Source organism: Anser anser (assembly GCF_964211835.1).
Source record: "Anser anser genome assembly, chromosome: 3".
In the NCBI taxonomy this organism is placed as follows: domain Eukaryota; kingdom Metazoa; phylum Chordata; class Aves; order Anseriformes; family Anatidae; genus Anser; species Anser anser.
In genome coordinates, this window is record NC_139722.1 from 60840890 (window position 1) to 60866545 (window position 25656).

At 42.4% G+C, this 25656-nt stretch overlaps 2 protein-coding genes across 6 annotated transcripts; one reads left to right on the forward strand and one right to left on the reverse strand.

Annotated features, from left to right (window-relative positions):
* Positions 1-27: 27 nt before the first annotated feature.
* Positions 28-16395, reverse strand: SLC18B1 (solute carrier family 18 member B1). Of its 4 annotated transcripts, none has more exons than XM_083829334.1 (14): positions 16209-16395; positions 15753-15889; positions 13949-14044; positions 12299-12372; positions 11363-11510; positions 8988-9144; positions 7345-7481; positions 5585-5686; positions 4785-4876; positions 3526-3621; positions 2661-2735; positions 1184-1277; positions 1037-1083; positions 28-591 (listed from the first exon to the last, which is right to left on the reverse strand). In XM_083829334.1, exons 1-14 carry the CDS (start codon positions 16252-16254, stop codon positions 519-521), a joined length of 1374 nt encoding a protein of 457 aa, XP_083685460.1. In that variant the 5' UTR covers positions 16255-16395; the 3' UTR covers positions 28-518. The 4 variants fall into 4 exon arrangements, with proteins under 4 accessions (XP_083685460.1, XP_083685459.1, XP_083685457.1 ...); XM_083829333.1 differs by having other exon boundaries at positions 15753-15892; positions 16209-16365; XM_083829331.1 differs by having other exon boundaries at positions 15753-15997; positions 16209-16361.
* Positions 16396-21652: 5257 nt separating this feature from the next.
* On the forward strand, positions 21653-25451 carry RPS12 (ribosomal protein S12). Of its 2 annotated transcripts, none has more exons than XM_083829335.1 (6): positions 21653-21751; positions 21886-21937; positions 22387-22503; positions 24083-24185; positions 24684-24785; positions 25369-25451. In XM_083829335.1, the coding sequence occupies exons 2-6, from the start codon at positions 21924-21926 to the stop codon at positions 25429-25431; spliced, it is 399 nt and encodes a 132-aa protein (XP_083685461.1). In that variant the 5' UTR covers positions 21653-21751; positions 21886-21923; the 3' UTR covers positions 25432-25451. The 2 variants fall into 2 exon arrangements, with proteins under 2 accessions (XP_083685461.1, XP_083685462.1); XM_083829336.1 differs by having other exon boundaries at positions 21721-21751; positions 22312-22503.
* The last annotated feature ends 205 nt before the right edge of the window (positions 25452-25656 follow it).

The following is a 25656-nucleotide window of genomic DNA, read 5'->3' on the forward strand; positions in this document are numbered from 1 at the left end:
TTTCTTATCCAAGAAAATTCACAAAACTTAGGAAAAAAGTTGCTTTATTGAAAACAGTATTGTGCTTAAGTGCTTTGCCATTTCAAATGCTGTCTCAACATTTTATGTTATCGGTTAAAGTATTACAAGATAACCTTTCTTCTAAAAAATACAGAAAAATCACTGTAGCAAAATCTTAGCTTTATCCAAGAATAATGCACAGCAGGCTCAAGTACAAAAGCCAGACATTTGAAAATGCACCTCTTCACATACAGTGGTACACTGCATATGGAATACAATTAAAGAGGCCAACAGCTGAGGGTTACCATCAGCGCAACCAATCCACATGAGGACCTCCAAAAGAAAGGCAGTCGTTTAGTGTTTCAAAACAGTGATGCAGCTCCAACTAAACCACAACTGGTTGTTCACTAAGGGGGTCGTGCATCCCGACTCCAGAATAATGAAACACTGTTAAGTCCACTCATCTCAGACGCTAAGTTAAACCACAACAGTAAATAAAGAACCAAAATAATTTCTGGCTATGTTTCACTAGCCAACAGATGAGTTCGTTCTTCATTACCAACAGGAGGATTTTGCAGGCTGGAACTCGAACTGTTTGCAGCAGGGAAAGAATGTATGGCAAGAAACAGGTTTAATATTCTCTAGATATTTGTATGCAATACCAACATTATAACATAAAACCCATACATAACATGGAAAAAGCTACCTGGATCATTGAATTTGGCTCCCTGCTATTGCACAGAAACACATACTATTGCTTTCACGCACATTTCTATTGACACAGCTCTCAGATATCCTTCTGGAGGAACCATAAGTAGGGTTTGCTCTTTAATGCCACAGACCTGTTGCTTGTATAGAACAGGCACTGCCTGGTTCAGGTCTCTGTTTAGGTCAGCAACAATTTAGTAAATCATAGAGACAAAGTATGTAAGCAATATTTTTACTGCTCATTAGTAGGTTGATAGTGAAGAAACAAGGCAAGCACAACTTCCAAATATTTGCTTTAAGTAAAATAAAGAAAAATATCTCTGCATACCTTCGTCTTGTGGCCTCAGAAATATAGAATATTCCAATTGCAAGTCCCTTTGAGAAAACAGTCAGTTACAATCATAATAACAACCACCTTATGCAACAGTTCTTATTTGCAATAGATATAAAAAGCAAAACATTTGTAATTACTTACACTTAACAGTGCCCATCCTCCTTGGATGGCTGAGGCCCATTCAAAACCCAGCTTTTCATTTAGAAATCCTCCTAAAGTGGGACCCATAAATGCTCTGCAACAAATCAAAATGAGGTGTTGGCATCCCAAACAAACAAAAAAAACCCACAGATTATTTTCTGTGTACAAGTTTTATTGCACTTTGTGGCCTCCCTCCATTGATTCTCTCTTTGTCAAGAAAGAAGTTGTCCTCCACAGACCTGACTTGCCTATAATCCACAGTTAAGTATTAATTCTTTGTTTGCCATGGCCCCAATAAACCTGTTCAGATGCCTCCACAGCTGGAGATAGGATCCATGTCAGAGGGCTGAATGCACTCTTTTCTGTATCCAGGATGGCTTAGGGGCTCCATTAAAGACAATGTTCTAACAAAGTGTCTAGACAGACTGTTTCTACCATAAAAGAAATTTAAACTTTCATCTCTCAAAATTTAAACCTTCCAAATTTCAAGACAGAAGACTGATGGATACAGGCAGGTAAGAAGGCACACTGTGACAGATGTGGTTCTCATTACCATGATCGTTACAAGGCTGAGCTGTATGTAACATCCCTGCAACTCCGTGCCTGTGTAACAATGCCATGAAAGGTTATGCTGCTGCTGTCACTTTATGAAAGATCTTACATGATATCAACACTTGCTACAGGAAAGGATAAAACTTTGTACAACTAGAGAAACTACCTGGAAACAAGTCATAAAACCATGTTTAGTAGAAGCAGAAAACTGTGTTTTGCAAAAATTATGCTGCATTTATCTGTACTGAACCCTACACCAAATAAATAGGACATCTAGTGCTTCAGCTAGCTTACAAAAATGGTGTGAATACATACCATTGAAACTCACAGAGGACAAGAAGGACTGATTAAAAAGCATCCTGAAAGTGACTGCCAAGAGGGGGACCCTCATTTCCCACTGAGGGACAACTCTGAAAAGTCACTCAGAAGGGAGCATCTTTCACTCATTTCCAGGGCAACCACTGGGTAAGAAACTCAAGACACCCTCTGCTAAGCTAAGCAAACACAGATCCTGAATAACAGCTGTGGTTGAAAGAGAATAGAGGATTCTAACCAGGACAAATACAGGAGGAAAAAAATAAAATAAATCAGAGTCCACCTCTGTCTATAATATGCATTAAAAAATCCAGTGGCAACAAAACAACCATAGAAAAGGGTAAGTTAACATCCACTTAATCGCTGAAGCTTTTTGCTACGAAGGTCAATACATTTCAAGGAAGACAAGTTCAGAGTACATTACCTTTGTAAGATAAAAAGCTTTGTTTTAATGTGTCCACTATGCACCTGTTCAGCAAGAACCTCTTGAATGAAGGTCAATACAAGACTGCGGTGAGTGACTTCTATTTGCAATTAGCACACTTTCACATCGCAATAGTGTAAAACAAGCAAGCACTACTAGCTTACAAAAAGGTGACTGTATACCTACCCAAGGGACCACATGGCACTGAAGAGCCCCGACACCAGCCCCAACAGACTCAGACCTTCTTCAAACCCATTCTCGCTGCAGAAAGAAAGACCAGTTAGAGTAGCGCAATACATCAGTGCACCTCACTCTATATTCTCCTATAAAACTTTTTCCTTCTCTTAACTTATGCATAACATGAATAGTTAACAAGCAAAAGTGTACACCAGAATCATCTCCGTTTAACCAATACTTTCTTCTTTCCTGTTTCTCTGGAGGACTGCAGTGTTACTTCTCATCTCATGTCTTCTGAGGGAGATTCCTAACATCACACCATTACTCAGTCCCCATATTTCACATGGCAAATGTAAAACAATGACAGGTGACTTTTAAGTAGAGAAGACCTTGTTTCTAGAGGAACATGCTAACAACAGTAAATCAAGATCCTTCTAGGTCATTGTTCCCAAGCTACATCATAGACCTCGTATTTTGAGCAACTGCAACTCCTGTACGTGCAGCTGTTAATGTTAACGCAGCCCGAAAATCCAGTGAAAGTTGCTGGCTACTAAATAAATCATATGTATATGAAACCACACCCAGGTCATCCCATATTATGAGACACAAAGTCAATTCATTATGCCTGCAGCACAGATGTACATATTTACAAAATTTTATTTGAAATATAATGACTGTGCCTTATTGGGGTGCTCAGTCAGAAAACCTTAGACAAAAGAGTATAGGAAACATTTCATTTCATCCTTACTCGCTGCTTTGGCCTCAAAAGTGGGAAAAGGCCACAACAAAACCTACTTTGCATTCACCTCTGAAATTACAGCTTGAGCTTCCTACTAACAGTAACATGGAAGATGTGTTGGACAGAGTTACTTACTATGCACAGTGCAGTATCTCTGGAAATACTGGGATAGCACTCATGCCAAGGGAAAAGCCAATCAGAACCAGCACTAGGACAAACATCCACAGCTGACTGCAAAAGAGGCATTTAAACAACAGCTGAAGACTCTTTTCAAACACCATTTGACTGAAGGCTGTTATATAAGCTCATCATGACTGAACAGAAAACTAAGTTTCTTGAAGCCAAAAATATTTTTATTGTAAATAAACAGTAAGGCTTGAAAAATAAAACTCTATGCTTAAAAAAACAGACTTTGCAAAAGCTTTTAAAAATCCTCAAGTTAAGTGTTTCTCTATCAAAGGCAGTTCAATTTAAGAGGAATACACAGAGAAGCGGACAGACGAGTTTAATTCAGCAATACATACATCCAAGCTCCAGCCTCAGTTTGTTACACACAAGTGAAGGATTTTGCAGGTAAAATTATGTACTCTAATATAATATACCCAAAAAAAAGAATGTTGAAGAATTTACTGATTTCTTTTTCTCACCAGCTCGGCTTGAAATGCAGAAGTCTAGGAGGAAGCTAGCTCATTTGAAAAGCAGAAGTCTAGGAGGAAGGAGTTGACTAACTCTGCATATTAGCAAGCCCATCACCACCTTTAACAGAGTATATAACCCATGACAGAAGGACTAATCAGCTGTTTTCTAAATGTAGCAGGGTTTTGCAGTGAAGTAACTCAAGGATTATGGCAATGCAGAGTTCAGGTGAAATAGACATAGTCTCTACTTGGCAAGCTGAAAACAAAGCTATATCCAGGCATTATTGCTCAGTGGTCTGTAAGGAAAGAAGAAAAATCAACAGCACTGCGTAGCCATGGATATAAAACCCACAGTTAATAAATACTGATGAAATTGAGAAAACTGAAAAATAAGACAGAAAGAGGACTTCGGTTTGCTACAGTGTAAGTGTCACAGAATTGGGAGGCAAGGAAAATAAAAAGCAGCACTAGTTCCGCCACATCCATTAACATAAGCAAACATCATAACAACATGCAGAGGAAAAGGATGCATTTCAAGAAGCTGCCATTTCTACCTTAGCTACACACCTCAATTTTCAGATGTTTTCACTGATTTACAGTTATGATCTCATATTAGAAGTAAAAAACCAAAACACACAGTTTTTCATGGTCAGAGGTACTAAATTATCAACTTGTGGACAAATATGACTATAGTCATGACAGCTATCACTAAGACGTCACCTAAGGAGACAGGTTCAAGAAGAGGCAGTTCTGTACCTTTCAATGTGCAGCACAGGAGCAGGTCCTAACATGAAAAAGCACAGGGCTGTTATTAAGCTTCCCGATACCATCAGCCATTTCCTGAGGTGCTGTGAAAGAAAAGGAAGAGGTATGCAATTTAAAAACGTGAATATTTAATGCAACAATTTTGTCTTTCCTAATAATCCAAAAACTACTGCTCCTCTAGAGACCGCCATTACACACAGTTTCTCTGCCAGTTCTGAACACCACCAAGAACTACCAAATTCACGTTTCCTCACCACCGATACAATTGCTGCTTAATACAGAGATTTCAGGATACTGAGTAACGCTGCTCTGTCAGCAAAATATTTCAGGTCTTACTCTTCCTTAGCATAAGAAATATAATACAGCACTGCATGCAATTCTCATATATAAAGGCCATTATTAGTTTCTGACAGGTGGTGGCAAAAAAAAGTCAAGAGAATTGGCACCACCGTTCATGCACACCTTCCAAGTCTGGGTTTCCTTGATAATTAGCAGTGGCTGTCACCCAGACAGTTTTAGATGCATCTTGCTCCTCTTCTCAAAAGAAGATAAAATGAGGTGTGGACAAAAGCATGAGCAACTGTAAAATGCTTTCCCATTATCTGTTCCATATTGGATGGAAACACGACCTTCAAGTTGACAGTATTTAGTGGCCATGCAAGGTCCTGAAACAAAAATCCCTTTACAGCAGCAGGCCAACGTACATTGCTTCCATATGGGAAGTCCTCCAGTTTCAACTAAACGTACCAAGTGTGCTACTACCACTACACAAACAACAGGATAGTACTCACTGGCAGTTTGTCGCTTAGGAGGCCGAGGAGGGGAGAAGACAGGGAGTATGAGAGTGCCAGGCCAAGGAATACTAAGCCCACATAACCAGCTGGAAGTTTGAACTACGAGAAGGAAAAAAACACAATAACAACACACAAGCCATGTATGTTACATTCATTAAAGGGCAATCCAAGAATTATATTTTAGGTCAAATAACTGCCATCTGTGCAAGATTTTACGTATTTTATTGATACCATACAGAATTTTGGCAAGTATTTGAAGTCATCAGTGGAGATCCAGTTTTCTTCCATTTCTATACATGGAGCAACAAAGTCTCACATGACTGAACTCAGATAAGGCCTGACCAGGGCACAAACACTATGCTATGTCCCTGCACTAGCACAACTGGGTTCTAACATTGATAGCTGCCACATTCGAAACAGACACTTGACACACCAAAGTTTAGGTGGATTTAGTCTTTACCTCTCCAATCTTCAGTTTTATTTTCATTTAGAAAAGCATAAACACTGCAGTCATCCATGGCTAATCAGGGCATCTTAAAGCAGTGCTGTAAAACACAACTACGGCTTTTCAACCAAAGGAGGATTTTTATGAGATTGAGTAAGAGCCTTTTAGCAAATACCCTGAGGCCTACATTTTCCTAATGCAGCAACATCTCTATATTGAAACAAAATGCATAACAAACAAAATGCATACTACTCTCAAATTAGGGTTTTAACTACCAGTTACAAGGTGTTTCATGTGGCACAGACTACATAAATATTCACTATTTCCTTGCTATATGCAAGGACACAATAATGACTCTAAATTTTGTGGTTAGAACACTTGCCAAGAAGGCTGCAGTCATTTCACAGCAAGTATCTGCTAGCACAGAGCAGAGAGAAAGCAAACGAGCCACACCAGTGCACACTGTTCTACAGTGGGATAACAGATCCTGCCTGGGTGTCAGAAGACATACATTCACATCTCTCTGGGTGCAAGAGGTTAGCACCAAGCCTCCTCCCCATCCTGGATGAGTGCACTTAGTGCTGAACTAGACCCAGAAAACGTAGCAGCAGTACTACAACCTGTGAAATGCTATTCCCTAGAAAAACAATTAATAAGTAAACCACTCAAAAAGCATTGCTTAATTTCAGGCAGGAAGAGAATCATAAACCGTTTACTTGAAATTACCTTAACCATTATTAGGAAGATAAATAAAATTATATATAAATAAATACAAATATTGAAATTAATTTAAAGCAAATAAAACATTTGCCTCTTTAATGAGTGCTGAAGAACCCAGCTAGCAGGCTACATAGTCGCAACCAACTTCACTTTGGCTTTGTTGTAAGAGAAAGCTGGGCTGTGACACAATGCTCCCCAAAACACGGGTCACCATCAAGAGATACACCATTGCCAATGACTGTTGCAACTTTACAGAAGTAGCTTTCAGAGAGGAGGAAAAAGTCCCTAGTTTATAGAAATTGCCCATTCAGAGAATGGCCTCTGCAGTTGAAAGCCAATTAAGAGGAAAAAGCAAATATTTCAAAAGCCCCCAAATTTACTCAAAGTTACTGAGACCCTGTGGCAACAGATGGTGTAAATGGAAGCTGTGATTTATCAGCACTGTAGAAATCAAATCATTTGGAAATAAAGTTAATAGCTAATTAAACCAATACAGTTAGATAAGACTTAATGTTGTTTGGGATACTAAGCCATAATTTTTACCAGTTATTCACTGCAAGTCAGGACTTTCCTGCCTGTTAGCAAGACTTACCTTCTTTAGAATAAACAGAGACATTGTGGGATCCAAAAAGCCCAAGCACGCACTTAGAGAAAATATAGTAAGACAGAGGAGTAAGACTTTTGGCAGAAGAATAAGCTTCCAAAAGGACTCCTTGCTAGGGGTTGAATCTGTTTCAGCAGAAAAGGAGGGGAAAAAAAAATCACATTCTTTTCAGTGGCATAAGTTTCAAATGAAATAAATAAATAAATCAGCATTTCCTCTTTTCTACTCCTATTAAGTCCTAAGTCCTATTTTATTTCACAAACAAATGAAAGTCAATATTAGACTATTATGCTTATTTTTTATGCAAAAAAAAAAAAAGATAGCTGAATAAAAAAGAGAAGTATATAATTTAGATTTCAACAATTGCATGTACCCCACTCAGATAGAACAAAAGCACTTACTATTCCTAGGTTTGTGAAAATGCAGTTACTTCTCTGCTAGCCCTTTTAAAATGAAAATCTCATGGACACACTTCATTTTAAAACAAACAAAGGGGGGGAATAAAATCTCTTAGTACATCCCTCGTAGATGAACCATTCATATTCAACCACAGAAACATACTCTGAAAATAAAATGATTATTTATCAGTTGAGATCTGTTTGAACTTTTAAGCAACTAATCATTCAGGTCTCCTACATGTTATGTTCTATCTGTATTCCAGACAGGAAGCTTCTTTCAGATGTCTCTGTTAGATGTCATTTCTAAATCAGACTCTCTTCTTGCTGCTGTTTGTGCTTTAATAGTTGAATGTAATCTCAGAGTATATATATAAAGTTCATTCGTTAGCATCTATTAGCTCAGAGCTAACATTTATTAATGTAGTTTCAAACTGGCCAATAATATCATTATTCTGTACAATTTCAGCACTCAGAAAAAAAAATCATCAGCAGCATTTGGTTAACCATCATAAGTTTCCTCTCAATGACAGTATATATGAAGTTAATCTCCAAGGCTTTCGTACGGGAAAAAAAAGGTGAGAAAAACATGTATTTTAAAGTTTCTCCTAGAGAAGACTAACAGAATTGGAAGTTTTCAATTGCCATCCTCCACGAAGACTTAAATCTTTAAGTACACATTCCGTTCAAACAAGATCACCTAAAATCTAATCAAATGTGTATGACCTCCAGCACTTCAGTTTAAGACCTCCTTTATTAATTTTAACGTTCTTTCATGTTAATTTCATCAGGCATCATTCAGTGCAAATAACCCCCTTTTGTTCTCCCTGTAATTGTTCCCCCCCCCACACTATTAACCCCTCAAACATGTCAAACGCTCTTGTTCTAGGCAAAACCTATTTCCATCTTCAAATGGCTACAACAACCAGATGATACTAAGAAGATACAACCTTCACAGGCCCTGAAGCTGAGAAGATACAACAAAACAAAAATCTCTCTCAGCTCACTTCCAGAGTTCTTAGTGTTTGTCCATCTCAGAGACGGACAAGACATGCTGGATAAATTCCAGGCCAACTGCACGCATTATTTAGTATTAAAACATGGGCCCGATCAGGATTACAAGTTAATTTAACCCTTTGCATTGGGTCAGACTCCAGAAGCTGACAATTTTCTAAAGGGAAGTTAAATAGTCAAGAAATGAAGGTAAACAAAGGAGGAAGGAAGAAGAGTGCTTACCATATTTTGGTAGCATGCACATGTTCACAGGTACTAAGACCAACACCACACATCCCAGCGTAATGAAAGGGACCTCGTAACCAAAAGATTGATACAAAAAGCCACCTAAAGGTGGGCCGAGAACTAGTCCAAGCCCTGTAAAAATTTCAAGGCTACCCTAAAGGATGAAAAAAACAGTCAGTATGCTAAGAAATTCAATGTAACAATAAAAAGCAAACCACTTCTCTGAGAAGCAATATAATGTGGTCAGGCTAGTAAAAGAAAGAGACACTTCATTGCTACAGGGGATAACAGCCAATGGAGACTTTAAAAGGTCAGATAGCAAACAGACTTTTACAGTTGTCTGTGGGACACCAATTATCTCCTGCTTCACTGCAGTGAACCACCTGTACCCAAACCCACTGCAGAGTTAACCACGTAGCTATCACCTATGTGTCCAAGTCCTGAGGTAAAACAAATGCTCTACTGATGGAAAGCATCTGTAGGCCAACGCAGGCTGAAGTCATCATCTCTCCCACTCAGCACGTGAGAGAGGAGAGACCATCCCACAGCCTTGGTGGTGGGGTGGGTCTTGAACGAGCCTACCTGGATGGGTCATTATTTCATGAGACGAATGCATCAAGGTAAAGGTTTCTCTCCACAACTGACTGGCTGGATTTGCTGACTAAGGGGCAGGAAATAACAGTGAAACTGCAGCAGGGGAAACTCAGATTATTAAGTTATAGTCAAAGTAATCTGGTATCTTTTAGAAGATACTGACTTTAGAAGGACAATAATGCAACTACATTTAAATCTTGTGTTAAAACACCCGTTACCACCACCTGCCTCAACACTGGATTAATCAATGCTTGGACTGCCCTCTTTTAACAAGTAACAGCTTGTGGTTAATCGCTGCTCACAGGTGAAGTTTTGATAACTTACAGGACTCACAAAGATGTCATAGGGATTAATCTACACATGAATGTTGAATATCTCTAATTTTATTGACACAAGTCAGAGGGGACAAACGCCCCTACAGTGGGTGCGGTCAGTAATAGCCAAGTTCTTTAGCCTAGGGTCCCAGCCTATTCCTTTCCTAGCAGGACAGGAAATAACTAATAACAGCATTTCACTAGCAAGTCCTCAACGTTTCTAGCCAGATTTGAGAAATTTTGGTGAACTTCAACACCCATAAATTAACATAATTGCATCCAAATAATGCTTTTACTTGTGCTGTTCTAGGACTAAAATATTTATGATCAGTGAGACTTCAGTTCAAATCTGGCTTTGCACCATCTAAGCCCTTCTGAGTTAATGAATTAATGGGAGTGGAGGAGGTGCTGTGGCACTGCATTATTACAGGTAAGGGGTGGACAAGGTACACCTGATATTCTAAGAAAAGTGATACTGTTTGTGTTGTGCAGTGTATACATCCCTCCCATAGAGGGAGGATGTTGACAGTTGCTGAACTTCCCGCTTCAACAAGGGTGATGTGGCTGCATTTACTAACTCCCCCGTATGTTCTTTAGGGTATGGATAGATAAAAGGTGGGCTGTAAGCCAATACCAAAAGGGTAAGGTGTGGAAAAGTGCTCTTCACTTTTCAGCACTATCATGAAGGGCAGTGGAAAGTGAGGATGAAATCCCTCAACCATTCCTTCAGACTTCATGATTTTATCATAGGGTGAAACCTGCTGCAGCTCCTCAGCTTTTCCTTCTGCCTCCTGTCTCTGCAATAACCACAAACAGCTCACAACACCTAGAACTCTCCAACACCTCCCTTCAAGAAGAGTAATTCTATATAAACGAATCTGAAGAGGTTTCGTTCTCATGTAGAACAACACTTCATGATATATAATATGGCAAATGGATTAACATCTTAAAGTAACCTGTCTTTTGATAGTACTCTGTCTTGATCTTGTCTTGATAAATGTAGCTACCAAGCCACCAGCTGTGTTACATTTCTAATTGTGCTCTTAAGGAGACCTTCATCACCACACACTTTTCACTTATGTATCATTTTTATTGTGCTGTCACTTGTGTGGCAGCCAGAATTACATTTATTTTGAAGTCTGAGTATTGGATAGATAACCTGCATAGCTAGGTAGTATTTTAATAGCCTGGTTTCAACCAATAATTACTACCATTGATTCAGCCAGCTGTCTTCAATACATATGCAGCATGCACTGCTTTGATTATTTATGTTCAGCTGAAGTTATGCTAAGGTCTAAGCTTGTTTTAGGATTGTGATTCTGGATTATGAAGAGAAAGACTACGTGACAACTTCGAATACGCCTGCATAGGAAACAGCATATTTTATCCTCCTGGTTTTAGGCTGCCTACAGCAAATTCATTGTATTGTGGGAACTCGGCTGTAACACTGCTTTTGGAACTTACCATGACAGTAGCTATATTATTAGGAAATGCCTTTGCAAGGATTGAAAATGATGCTGTCATTGCTGCTGTAAAACCTATTGCATCCATTGCTCTTACTAAAAAGCAAAAACCAATGAACATTGGTCCACTTGGCACCTTGTCCAGTATTCTGTGAAGAAAAAAAAAAAGTTAATACAGACCTCTCAGGATGCAGCAAGTCATCCACTAACGGCTCTGAAACATAATTTCTTATTAAAGAGCACAATTACAAGACACTCAATACTGTCTATTGCTACATCATTTTGAATCGCATTACTAAAGTCATTCAAACTATCAAACCATTTCAGACAGCCTTCTCCTTTACCCCTTTCTTTGGTGCTGGAAAAGAGAAGGAAAAAGGTAGTACCCTCCCAAGCCACGAAAAACACCAGTGCCACCTTCTGTTGTATTTCATCGCTTTTCCAAGAAACTGTGCAAGGAGTCTGATGTACTGAGTTACAACTACCTAATAACAGCTTATTTAGTTTTTAATAAAGTTTTTATTTTGCTAAAATGAGTGGCTCTAGCCACACTGGCTGACAGGCGAATCTTGTCATCTGCATTCAGTGTTGTTTTATTAAGAAAGCAACAATTAAAACACTATGCATAAGTAGTTCCCTTCTTGCTGGACTTTGACAGATTTCTTACAGTTCATTAACTATGGAAGTTATTTTTATATATAGAAACTTTCCCCTTGGCTTTCAAAGTACTACACATGCCTTGAAACCTACTGAAATGGAGAAGGGTTCACTGTGCTTTACAAGGCATAGATAAAAAGTAAAGATGCAAAAAGCTAAGTGACCTAAGCAAAACCTAAATGATGCTCAAGTATTTCCAGTTGTGTTTTGAAAACATCTTTTCATATGGATTAAGGTAATTAGAAGACACATGCAACAAAACCAAACAAAAATTACTCACCCAAACAGAATCGTCACACATCCTGAAACAAACATCCCTGCCACAAACATGAATTTTGCACCAATCTGTGTAAGCTGTAAATTAAATATCATTTCCACGTTATTATTTCAAGCCTATTTCAAAAATCTCTCAAAGCTACTGTTAAAAAGACAAAACATTTTTGGCATTTCACAGCCTAACTAAAAGATCTGGAGACAATTCTCCTGCCTGTGTGTCTTCGCGCAATACTGAACCTAAAAATATTCTAACTGGTTAAGTGACTTAACCCAGTTTTCAGAATGGTAAGACAATGGTGCACTTAACTATTTCACAGCTGCATGCTGCAGCTTCTGCGGGGCAGCAGATTGCAGCAGCATTCCTCATTACAAGCAAGAAGTAATACATTCCCCCTCCAGTACTGTCAGCAGTGCCAAGTCAGCAATACCTGTCACGTATATGGCTCAGAAAGAGTCAATGGAAGCCAATTTTAAAGTAAATCTATCGAGGCCTTTAATAGCAGGAAGTTTTGGAATAGGGGACACGGTAAATTCAGGCCTCCCCATTTATTACCAGAAAAACAGCCCCATCTTCCTTCACTTCAGACTCCATCACTAGAGAGTGAAGGATGATGAGAGGCATGCCATAAAACTAACTTAATCCAGTAACAAAGTACACCTGAGGTTCTAATTCCATGCTGTAACATCCCCTAAGGAAAGCAGGTATTTCAGATGGTTTTTCTTGTTCAGGCCTGGACAGAGTCCCCTGTGTTTCAGCCATTATTACTGAAACCTGAATTCTGCCAAGTTTCACTGAAAGACTCAAGTTTTCTGACTGCTGGACTGTCCACCTCTGTTGATAAAGACTTGTTCACTTCACCTGCCTTCAAGTGAGGGTGGATCTCTCCCTCTCTCTTCTGTGAAGTACTCAAGTGAGGTTGTGCCATAGCTAAATGCCATCATAAGCACATACAGTGGACTTACCAATGGCACTTGTGTGGCACCTTGATGAGCCACCTCATCACCAGGAACAAACCTTTCACCATGGGGTGAAAGGAGAATGCCCAGCCAAAGAAGCTGTTATATAATTTATCTATAATCACTCCAGACAGAGAAAAATCCTGAATCTGCATGAAAATTGAAGCTGGAAAAAAGGGAGACGTCTATCTCGTATTGTGATTGGATGAAATGGAAGGTGAAACTGAGTTAAGCAGCAGAGTCATAATAGGAAGAAATGTTAAGAAAAAGGCAACATACCAGAAAAGAAGAAGGGTGCAGCAGACTGAAGGAAAAAGAACACCTTAAGAACACAGCCAAATCAAACAGAATATATAAATAAGTGCAATAAATAAAATGTGGGTTTGGGGTAAGAGAGGTAAATTAAAGGAGAACTGATGAGCAGATTATTCTGAAGCAAACACAACAGTTAACCAGAGAAAAAACAGTTGCATGTTGGCCACCCTATGTTGCCTTCAAAAACTGTAGATGAGCAATTTTGAAATTGTGCTGACAAGATCTAGGTCAAATTCAGACTGACTGGCCAGACTCCAATTACTTCAGACAACCTTCCAAGAGTACTACTGAAGAGACACCTCTTTTCTCACCCTTAGAGAACTATCTTCGTGTAGCAACCTGTGTCATCACAGAAATAAGTCACAGCTGCAATTATACTTACATAATTTCCCAAGATTAAAGAAGTCGAGAAATTGACCAAAGCAAAACAGCCAAAAATCAGACCAACAATTGTGTTACTGGCACCTTTTTTTTCTGCCTGCAAAAAAAGATCACAACCAGTAAAGATGGAGACAGATTCCTCGGGTGAATAACATCCATGCTTTGCGCATTCTTTTTATCTCTATCAGTGTAGTTACAAACCAATTTCCTTTCTCAAAGGCAGTAGGTGCTCACAGGGTAACACCGCAACAATTCAGACACCTTCCACTTCTATTTAAGCTATACGTGATCAAAGGAAAAGCAACATTAATTCTGCAATGAATGGAAACACTCTGTGGTTTGCTACTACCGACCAGGTGACCAGACTCTATACCAATCACTACAGCTGGTGTGCAGTGGAGCTACCTACAAAGATTTGATCCCTCACACAATGGGAAGGCAGTGAACAGAGAAGTCTGTTAACTTCACTGTATTGTGTCTACCCTTCACCATCTTTGCTGTCCTCGTCTAAAGGGTCTAGAGGGCAAGGCGTATGAGGAGTGGCTGAAGTCCTTTGGTTTGCTCAGCCCCGAGCAGAGCAGGCTGAGGGGAGGCCTCATGGCGGCCTGCAGCTCCCTCACGAGGGGAGCGGAGGGGCAGGCGCTGAGCTCTGCTCTCTGGGGACAGCGACAGGACCCGAGGGAACGGCATGGAGCTGGGACAGGGGAGGGTCAGGCTGGGGGTTAGGGAAAGGTTCTGCACCCAGAGGGTGGTCGGGCACTGGGACGGGCTCCCCAGGGCAGTGGTCACAGCACTGGTGTTCAAAAATGTTCAGACAATGCTCTCAGACATATGGTTTCATTTTTGGGTGGTCCTGTGTGGAGCCAGGAGTTGGACTCAATGATCCTTGTGAGTTCCTTCCTAGTACTGATATTCTGTGATAAAAAGTGCCAGGCAAGTTTTTGACTTAGACAGCTGGCACAGCACACTTAGGTACAAGCAGTACATTGGAATATTTACAGCAAAAATAATGTTAACATATTTTTGTTAATAATTGGGAACAACTTGACCATGAGAGAAATGAAATTCTGTTGCAAAGGCATAATGGCAATTTTTTTCATCCCATATTTAAGCACTGCATTCACTCAACATGAACAAAGACTGTTTTTTCCTGCAGCTACCAGGTCAGTAAGTTTAGCACAGCAAATGATGGCCAAGCATGAGTTAACAAAGAGGGTGATATGAATAAAAAGTCATTGAGTGATTAAGGTACTGAAATGCAAGTCAGGACACGGCTCAAGTTTTAATCTCAACTCTACCCCCAGACTGTTAAGCAACACTGGGCAAAAAAATATTTCATTTCTATCTCTAATCTATCCTGTCTGTATAACTCACAGTAATTTGTGACTTACCATACTAAGAGCTGGATGTCAACTAGGAGACCTGATTCTCAGACTTGAGAGGGCAGGGAAGCTACACTCATAGAGGTGACTGCAGGAAATGGCTGCTGAGCAGAAGCCCGATCAGAAAGCCTGAGCACACGTGAAACCAAGCGAGTACACTCTGTCATATCGTTACTTTGCTGTCTCCTTTACGGTCATGGGGGCGATGAAATTAGTCCATGGCCAGGATCCAGGTCACTGTTACATGCGCTCTGAGCTATTCTGGACAGCATCAGGCTACCACTACAAATTCCCATAACTGAAAAGTAAAACTCTGCTTACCCACAGCTATAAAGGTCTCGTGGTGCTCAAGATCCTTTTAAAAGAAGTTTCAGTGTGCAAAAAAAAAAAAAAATCTAAAGAACAGCCGGCTAAATTGTTTACCTCCGCAGGGAAAAAAGGTCCCAGGATTGAAAAGCATATCATCGAACTGAAGTTTATAGAAGCTGTTGCAACCATTGTGAACAGCTGCTCTCTGGTAAGCCTCCTCGACTTCTCACCGAGCGCTTCTGGCGCGCTGTCTTCTTGAAACGAGAAATTGGATGTGTATGCATTACAAACGGAGAGAGGACAGCACAGTTCGCAAAGCAGGCTTGAAAATTCTGCTCGAAACCCCCATCCTCCCGGCTCTGGGGAATAAACTGCAGTAAATGGCTCCGCTTTCCAACCCCCTCGCTAAGGCAGGAACAGGGGCAGCACCTGCCGGGCAGGCAGGGCACAAAGCAGGCTCCCCCTCCAGCCCCGAGTCGCGGCGGCGGCCCCGCTCAGGCTGCCCGGTCCCGTCCCGCACCGCCCCGCACCGCCGACCCCCCCGCAGCGCCCCGCGCCCCTCGCCCCCACCTGGCGGCCGCAGCGGCCCCGCGCCCTCCGTGGCCCGGCTGCCCATCGCCAGCCCGCGACGCCTCCCCGCCAGGCAGCGGGCACCGGCCGGGAGCCGCCGCTCGGGCAAGGCGAGGCCGGGACAGAGCCGCGGCCCCGCCGGCCGCCGCCACTGAGCATGCTCGGGCTGCGGGGCGCGTCCTGCACCGCCCCGCGGGCAGCGGCGGGGGGCGAGCGGGGAGCGACGGGCAGGGGGCAGGGATCGGGATCGGGGCCGGGGCCGGGGCCGGCCTCTCTGTCCCGGTGAGAACAGCAGGTGAGGAGGAGCCCCGCCATGCCCACGGGGATGGTCGCGCTAAGGTCTGGGGGTTCGGGTTCCGGCCATTTCAGCTACGCCTCGGGGTTTGTTTAATCCTTTATTTCTCGTATTGTGAAGGGATCGATCTGCAGCGCCGTGGGACCTCCGTGGCTGGGTGTAAGCGGCAGGCTGTGCCTGGCGTGTCTTCAGGAGCAGCTCTGCGGGAGGCGCGCTGTGCGGTGTAACGGGCACCGGGCTTGGCGCAGCCTGGCGATGGCCGGCTGGATCTGCGTGTATGCCGCACGCCTGTCTCAGGGGCATTGCTCGCTGGGCCTGGCAAAGCAAGAAGTGCAGCTCATCCTCTAGGTACAGCAGCTTCAATGTGTTACAGGTGAAGAAAAGTGAGGAGGTAAGGAGAAAAGCTGTCCTAAGATCAAGCGGGTATTTGCTGCTTATGGCTACACCTCGCCTAACGATGTTTCCAACAAGTATGGCAGCGTGCATTCTAGAAAAGCCTCACAACGGAAGTATAAAATCCCACGTCTTTTAAAACAGTAGCAATACTACTAGGGTCTGCAGGGAGCTGGGATCGGGAGCCCAAGAGGTCCTTTCCACATCTGGGCAGCTAAGCAGAGCTCTGGTGGTAAGGGAGGGATGGGCTCCAGGGACTCCGCTTCGCTACAGCTGACTGACCTGGTTGCAGTTCCTGAAAACCCAACCGCTGTGGCCCAGCTTTGCTCTCTAAGACTCTTCAGGTGTGACTGGCAGTTACTGTAGGGCCGCTAATTTGCCTTGTAAGCACAAGCATTAATCTGGTTTAAATAGAGCTGTAACTTGCCCGTCTTCCATGACAAACAGTAATCGGCATTGCTGCTTCGGAGTGGTAGAACAAGCAAGGTGGCTACTCATCTGCACAGCCTATAGCAAGGTACAGGAACAGTATAAGAGTAACAGAAGAGCTGAATGCCAATATTGTCACAAGAATTAGTACCTGTCAGCTGGCCAGGAGTAAATTCAGGCTGGAGCTGAGGAAGAAGCAACACAATTGACACAAGTTCCTATTGGAAAGGGGGGGAAAATGAGGAAGGAGATCAAGAGTCAGGTGTTATTATAAAACCATAATAAAAGGCAGACCACCTACTGTTTCAGGAGAAAAATCAGTAATTACTCTTAAAAGCACTATTTTAACTATGTCATCAGAACTCCATCTAGTCACCAGTTACGATATTAAGATGCATAATGGGGATATTTCAGGGCAAATATTTCCGTTTATGTAACTTCAGAATCCCCCCCACAGTGACAGGAAAAAAACAATTGCTTTCTTATCACAAGGTTAGGAAACTGTAAAACTATTTATCAGTCCCAAAGAACAATAGCCATGAGTTCCTTTGTTGAACCATATTTTGACGATATATTTTGTGGCATATATTATAGATGTGAAGTTAAAAAAAAATCCCTGAGAACTACCTTCATCTTTTCCTGTCTGCCTCCAGAAAAAGCCATAAAAATAAATCCTTTTCACAGATGCTGCCCCTTGAACAGCCTTACCCTCCCCAAAAAGGAAGAACACTTGAAGTTGAACCTGATTTCAACAAAAGTTTTCATTCCAGCTACTTGCTCTTTTCAGTGCAGATGCACATTCAGCAGTATTACTCTTTTCCAGACCCTGTCCTCCTCTCATTAATAATTACATGCAAGTAATGAATAATCCAGTAAAGCCTGTGGAATCAGATTTCCACAAAGTTCATGTGTGCAACAGAAGGACAAAGTATGGGATGTAGCAGTGATGTACTGTGATCAGCATGAGCTACGGCTCAAGTAATGAAATGGGACTATGAACTCTCTGTGCACGCATACAGTTTACTAATGCAGTACTCATTGTTGTGAGAAGAAAATGGTTGGCAGAAAGTTTGTTAACTCTTTCTATCTTTTAAAAAAAGGAAACTACAAAACCAGATATGAATATTTATTAGCCTTTGAACAGGTACTTGTTACCAGCCTCTCAAAAAAGCCTTTCAAGTCTTACAAGAAGACTTTTTTTTTTTTTAAAGCACACAAGCCTTTCTTGCTTATGTCATGTCTGCAGCAACTTTAAAAATATCTTTCAGATTCAAATCATACGTAGAATTTGAGCCTTGGAGCAATACTACAAATAGAGTCTACATCCATTGCCTTTTCTGCAAGATAAAAACATACTAAGAAAATCGCTTTAAGAACAGTTTCTGTGTGGAAATCCAGGATATTCTGAAATGCTTAGCACATTTGGGAGTATGTATCTTATGTTATTGTACAGTATATTTGCAGAGATCTTAGAAACACTTTTAAGTTACAATCCAGAAATCACTTGGTGCTTATTTGCATCATATTCGTATTTTTTTTTCCATAAGTCATAGTGGTGCATGCAGGTAGTTAGAAAGTTTACAATTGCCGTAAGGTAACCATATGATAACCACATCCTTTGAGAGTCCAGCACAGAATCTGTGGAAGGCGACAAAAAGCCAGCAAACTTATTCAGTTATCACAACACCAAAGATTTTTCTTCCGTCGGAGTTGAAATGCCATAGCTTGTCCTTTTTCTGAACCCCTAGAATGGTCTCACCATATTTTGTACGGGCACTTAAAACTTGATATATGCACCTTTTGCACTTTTGAGTAGTGGCACTTGGTTGGCTGTTCTGAACTATTACTTGGAGGTGCTTGGAAATACCCATCTCACTTGTCTGGGCTGGGGAGCAGGACTTCGGTTAGAGATAGGGTGAGAAATGGGTAAAAATAACCTGCCCTCAACAAAAATCTTTATGATGCGGAATGTTTTTCTGGACTGTATGACCAGGAAATAAATAAGATAATTTAGGAAGAGTAGGATAGAATATGTGCTGATGTTATTTGCAGGAAGGCTTCCAGCTTGATGTTCTGAGAAATTATGTTTTGGAATGAAAATGAGATAATTCTGTCATGTGACATTAGAAATTTATCATAAATTGTCCTTTGCATTTCTTGAAACAGACTTCATAAGGAAGTAAGTTTTGCAAAGATTGCTCAGAACTGAAATTCAGAGCTGATTGTTCAGAGTTTGGTGGTGTTGTGGATCTTTCTTGGGAGTTTGCAGTAGCTGACCATTTTGCCTGTCTACCTGGCTGCCTCGCTGCCCTGTGCACTGTCTGAACTCCTTGTTACTCAGTGCCTGGCAGTTAAGTTAAGCTATCATGAGTCTGGCATTCTGAAGAAAATATGGGTTGTGGTTTCCAGGGTAAGCACAGGGTGAAAGTATGAGGCTACCACAGCAAGAGACTAGGAGAGAAACACAGAAAGAAAAAGTAGCAGGAAGAGAACTTCTGAGACACAGTGAAGAGTTATATACTCACTGCAGTACCACTCCTTTGAAAAAGCCCCGTGGGTTCAGTTGCCATTTTGATCATACAGGGTAAAAAGAGGAAGGTTGCTGCAGTGGAAAGGCGGTACAGCCAGAGGTATCAAGGAATCGAATGGAGACCATGGAGGGTAGCAGCTATAAGCAAAGAATTTTTAAATACAAGCAGTGAGATAATGAGTCTGGGTGGGTTGCCCTGAGCAGCTAGCTGGTGAGAACCCAAATTCTTAAACGTCATGTGACAGCATCTTGTGCATACTCTTCCTCTCCCCCTGAAGTGGGTTCACATAGGAAGGTTTTGGTAGTGGTGGGCTTCAGGGGTGGCCTCTGTGAGAAGAATCCAGCAGCTGCCCCATGTCAGATAAGGGCCAGTTTCAGATGGCTACAAAGGGACCTGCTGCTGCCCAGAGCTGAGCCAATAACTGATTTTGTTTGTGCCTCTGGGAGAGCAGATTTAAGAACAGGAAAAAACAACAAACAAACAAACAAGCAAAAACTGCTGCACAACAGCAGCTGGGAGAGCAAGGAGTGAGAACCAGCCCTGCAGACCCCCAGGTCAGTGCAGCAGGAGGGCAGGAGGTGCTCCAGGCAGGCAGCAGCAGTTCCCCTGCGGCCTGTGGAGAGGCCCCTGGTGGAGCAGGCTGTCCCCCTGCAGCCCATGGGTCCCACACGGAGCAGATCTCCACGCTGCAGCCCGTGGAGGAGCCCCCGGTGGAGCAGGTGGATGTGGCCTGGAGGAGGCTGCGGCCCATGGAGAGCCCCCGCAGGAGCAGGCCCCGGGCCGGAGCTGCAGCCCGTGGAGAGGAGCCCACGCAGGAGCAGGGGGTCTGGGGGGAGCTGTCGCCCGTGGGGGACCCGTGCTGTGCGGGGGGAGGAGGTGGAAGAGGGCGGTTGGGGGGAAGGTGTTGGTAGTTTTTTTTTTTTTTAGTTTCTCACTGCTGTAATTTGTTAGTAACAGGTAATAAATTAGATTAATCTCCCTGTGCTGAGTCCATTTTGCCTGTGATGATAATTGTTGAGTGATCTTCCTGTCCTTATCTCAACCCTTGAGCCCTTTCCATTGTATTTTCTCTCCCTTTCCTTTTGAGGAGGGGGAGTGAGAGAGCGGCTGTGGTGGAGCTCGGCTGCCCGGCTGGGTAAAACCACCACAACTTGTTGTAGGAAACTGGACAGAATGGTAGAGCAGGTGGGATGCCAACAGTGTGCTGCGCCCACATGAATGCTGAGTTGGTGTTAACAGGCTGTACAGTGGAGTGGACTTTCAAACTGGATCGTATATTTTCTTTAATTATTATATACATATACCTACTGTGCTATACCAACATTGCAACACAGAGTTCAGTGCCAACGAACACCTCCCCTCTATGTAGGTAACAGGTTTGTTGCCTTGCAACTGGTCTAGGAAAGCTGTTTTTACATATTTGACTTCCAGGGACTATAATTTCCTTGTGATTATGACCTCTGCTGTAACAGGGATCTTTCAGATGTGCATACTTCCATCTCCTGGAGAGAAAATACATTGCATGTACCCAACAACCCTAACGTGCCTTTTGGCTGACTTCTTGTGTCCGTGATGATACTGAGGGAGGGAATGGTTTATTGTTGCCCTCAGTACAAAAACTCCTTAGATCAGTGGCAATACTTCGCGGTGATCACGTAAACCTTGGAGGCTGCCAGCGTGAGGAACGGGCAGCGTTGTTCCTGACAGCCCTGCGCGTGGTAGCTCCGGGTGCGGGGAGAAGCGCAGCCCCCCCCCCCCCCGCCTTCTGGTTACTTTCCGTCAGGCACCGCCGCGGGCAGCCGCCGTCCCCGCGCGCGCCGGGGTCCTCGGCCGCTATAAGAGCGTGAGGCGGAAGCCCCGCCCCCTCTTCGGCGTGCGGCTGTCGGCGGCGGCGGGTGAGCGTGGCGGTGGCGGGGCCTGCCGGGCTCCATCCCCGCGGCCGGCCGGGCATCGCGGCGGGGGGGCGCCGGGCGGGGGCTGCGGGGAGGCCGCCGGCACTCACCGCGCCGGTCTGTGTCTGTATTTGCAGCAGGAAGCCGGGCGGGAGCGGCACCCACCGAGAGGGCCATGGCCGAGGAAGGGTGAGCGGGGATGGGGCTTGGTGGGGTGGGAGAGGGGGGAAGGGGACGGACGGAGGCGGGGGGCTGCCTGGGCCTGAGCGCCCCGTGTCGCGCCGCTCCGCCTCGGCCGGCTGCTGGGGCCGCTGCACACGCGGCCCCCGGCGTGCTGCCGCCACTCCCTTTCTGCGGGCGGGCGCTCGGTGTGAGCTCCGGCTGGCGGGGAGGCTCTGCACGCCGTTTTCCTTCCCCTTTGTAAGGGGCGCGTAAGCTGGCAGGCGCGCCGCTGGGGTTTCTTGAGATTTGTCTCAACTGCTTCTGTTTCTTATTTTCTTGTTCTGATTTAGCTCTTCGGTTTGCTCTTCTGCTGTAATTTTTTAATGGTTGGATACTTGCAGGTGAACGGGAAGCTTCTGCTTAGAGGTGTGAAGATTTTGGCATGGACAGAGCAATAATGTCTGTCTTCTGTTTAGCATTACTGCTGGAGGTGTAATGGACGTTAACACCGCCCTCCAAGAAGTGCTGAAGACCGCACTTATCCACGATGGCCTGGCTCGTGGTATTCGTGAAGCAGCTAAAGCCTTGGACAAGTAAGTGTCTAGTATTTCCTGTCTAATTTGTGGTGAATAGGAAAACTGGGTGGGGTATATTGTGAAGAAGTATGCTGAATACATACAGTGCGTTTTTAGTACAGATTTTTGTAGTTGAATGTTTTAGCATAACCATGCTTTTTCTGGTAGTGTTTTTTTTTTCAATGCTTTTAACTGTGTCCTTAAAATGCTGACACAAAACTCAATGACTCGAGGATGGCAGCATTATTATACTAGATTCAGTCTTTTTGCAGTCCCAGGGCCATCAAATTTTCATGTAGATTGATTTTGTGAAGACAGTGGATTGGCTATGTGAAGCTATGGAAATCTGAGGCTTACTATTGTGTTTTAGGAAATGATAATCTCCTAAACCTTGATAAAAATTTGATCTGGGAGGCCTAGTACATATGTCAGACTTAAACTGGAACACTTGCTTTAGCTCTTATAAAAAAGATCTTGCCTGTATTTTTTTCAGCTTCACTTTATTTGTTGTAGCTGTAAATAATTGCTTTGGTACTATATCAAAACAATTTTAAACCTGTCATTCATGTGCCAGTTGTAGAATACAGTTACGGTTTCTGGTAACATGAAGTAGGCCACCTATCTGCATAGGCACAAACTTTTAACAATAGCCTTAATGTTGAAGTAAAGCTACAGTGTTTGAGTGATGACTCCACAAATTGTCGGATACCCCTTCACTCCCGTTATGAGTGATAACAGTGGTCTGACAAACCTGTATGCGAAAAGCTCCAAGATAAGGTACTGAATGAGAGAAATGGAACTTACTGGCTGAAAAATAGTTGGTAAGAGTTATTTTAAGACACAAACTTATGTAATGTGAGTTCAGAGGATGATGTATGTGCACGGCTTAAGTGTGTTTGTGTGTGATGGTTCTTGCCTGGAAGCTGTTTCTGAAACATTCTGGTGAAGCTTGTTGTGAAGAAGGCTGTAGAGAACATAGGATTTGTTTGCTGTGGTCAAATTAAATTAAGCATAGAAGACCTATACAGCTCTCTTTGTTGTCAGGTATCCCTTTGATATTCTTAACATTGTACTGCAGTATACAAAGATCCTAATTAGAATTGGGGCCCTGTCATAACAGCTTCTTTGGACGTAAGTAGAAAAGATTGTTCTGAAGAGCTTATAACAATTTGACATAGAAATTCATTTTTTTAATAATTGTAATGTTGAATTACCGCAATATGAGGTAAAGAGCAAAAATCAACTTGTGACTTTGTTGCTTTCTACTAAAGATACCAGTTGTTTGTGACCTAGTGTTTTTCCAGTCATTACACCTTTTTTCAGTGATTGAGATTTAATTTAGTGGGGTTTCTAAAAGCTTCTGAAACTGGAATAGAATCTGATAATAAAGCTAACAATCCGTAAGTAGTGTGTTGTGTTTGAGAAACAATAAGTGCTTGTAATTATATCAAAAACACTTTCAGTATTTCAAAAGAAGTATATCAAGACTAAAAAAATACTACAAATGCACGTGTTGTTCTGTTTGTCATGGTTTTGATTACTAAAGAAGGCTTGGTCAGCATTTGAAGTTACATTTGTCTGTTTTCTTTTTCTTCAGGCGCCAAGCCCATCTTTGTGTCCTGGCTTCAAATTGTGATGAACCCATGTACGTGAAGCTAGTTGAAGCACTCTGTGCAGAACACCAGATCAACCTGATAAAGGTGAGTGTACAAAATTCAGACAAGTCTGGAACGGTTACTGTGCTAGCAATCTAAGCTACTCGTTTCATATAAAGAGCTGAACCTTGAAACACTGTGCTGTAATTCTGTATATGGCTTATCTGAGCGATTTCTGAAAGCAGCAGTGACTTCTCAGTTCTGTGTGGTTCTCATACAAGCAACGCTAAAACCACAGATATAAAAATGGCTAAGGATGTGTATCATGTATCTTAGAAAGCTGAAGTGAGCTTTTGTCCTGTATGCTAAGATAGGGAATTCATTAGTTAGTGGTCACGGAGTGTTGGAAGTCTTCACGGGACTTCATCTTCAAATTAGAGAACATAGGAGCTGTACAGTGATGAGACTTTGGCTCCCTCTACTGATACTTGTGAGGAAAGCAGCCATATGTTACCCAATACTTCTGAGAGTACAGCAGCTTTTCTGTTGAACCCAGTTATGTTAGAAATTACTAGTGCTAATGTGTTGCAATATTTTATGCAGGTTGATGACAACAAAAAGCTGGGCGAATGGGTAGGACTCTGCAAGATCGACAGAGAAGGAAAGCCTCGCAAAGTCGTGGGCTGCAGCTGTGTGGTTGTTAAAGTAAGTTGATACTTGCTTATTTCTTCTGCAAGTGAGCGTATAAGGAAATGTAAGGATGCTTTTGTGGCCTCTCGCCAAGAAGCACTAAGGAGAACATACTAGAAAAGAATCTTAAGAGTAAAATCCAGTTAATAATGTCTGCTCAACTTGAAAGTGTTTTGCAGAGTGTATTTTAAAATAATGCTGGTAAAGTAAAGCCACAGTACGAGCCTTGAAGACTTTGTTGTCTTTGAGGTCCCAAGAGATGGCTACATCTTCACCATACGCAGTAATGGCTTTTGCATGTATTTACATACTTGTTACTGTTTCACATTCTGATTTTGACTTGCTTTAAGCAGAAATGAAAAGCCTGCATGGATCTGTGCTAATGGTTATGCTTAGATAAAGTAGAATAGTCCTTGAATAACTAAGGGAAAGCAGCTGGTAGATCTGATTTCTCTTGAGATTACTTTTTTGGAAGGGTGTATTTGGGGAGTGCCTTGAGAAATGCTGTCAGAATCAGTTGTCCTGTTGTCCTTTTAAAAGTGGGATATAAACTCTGGAATGGGTCTGTATGTTAATAATGGGTTATTCTGTGTTACAGGACTATGGCAAGGAATCTCAGGCCAAAGATGTCATCGAAGAGTACTTCAAGTGCAAGAAATGAAAAATAAATTTTGAGCCTGATGAGAGTGTGTGTGTGTTTAATGTGTGGGTTTAATGGGTCTGTGGAATAATTCTTTGGATTGTAAAGGATAACATCAGATTTAAGAACTTCACAGGTCTTGGAATAGTTCTCAAATATTTTAACTGTTTCCTAAAAAGGTGGTGGGAATCCCTGCAACTCCTGTTCCATGGTGCTTCCTTTACTATTCCTAACATGAAGGTTAGC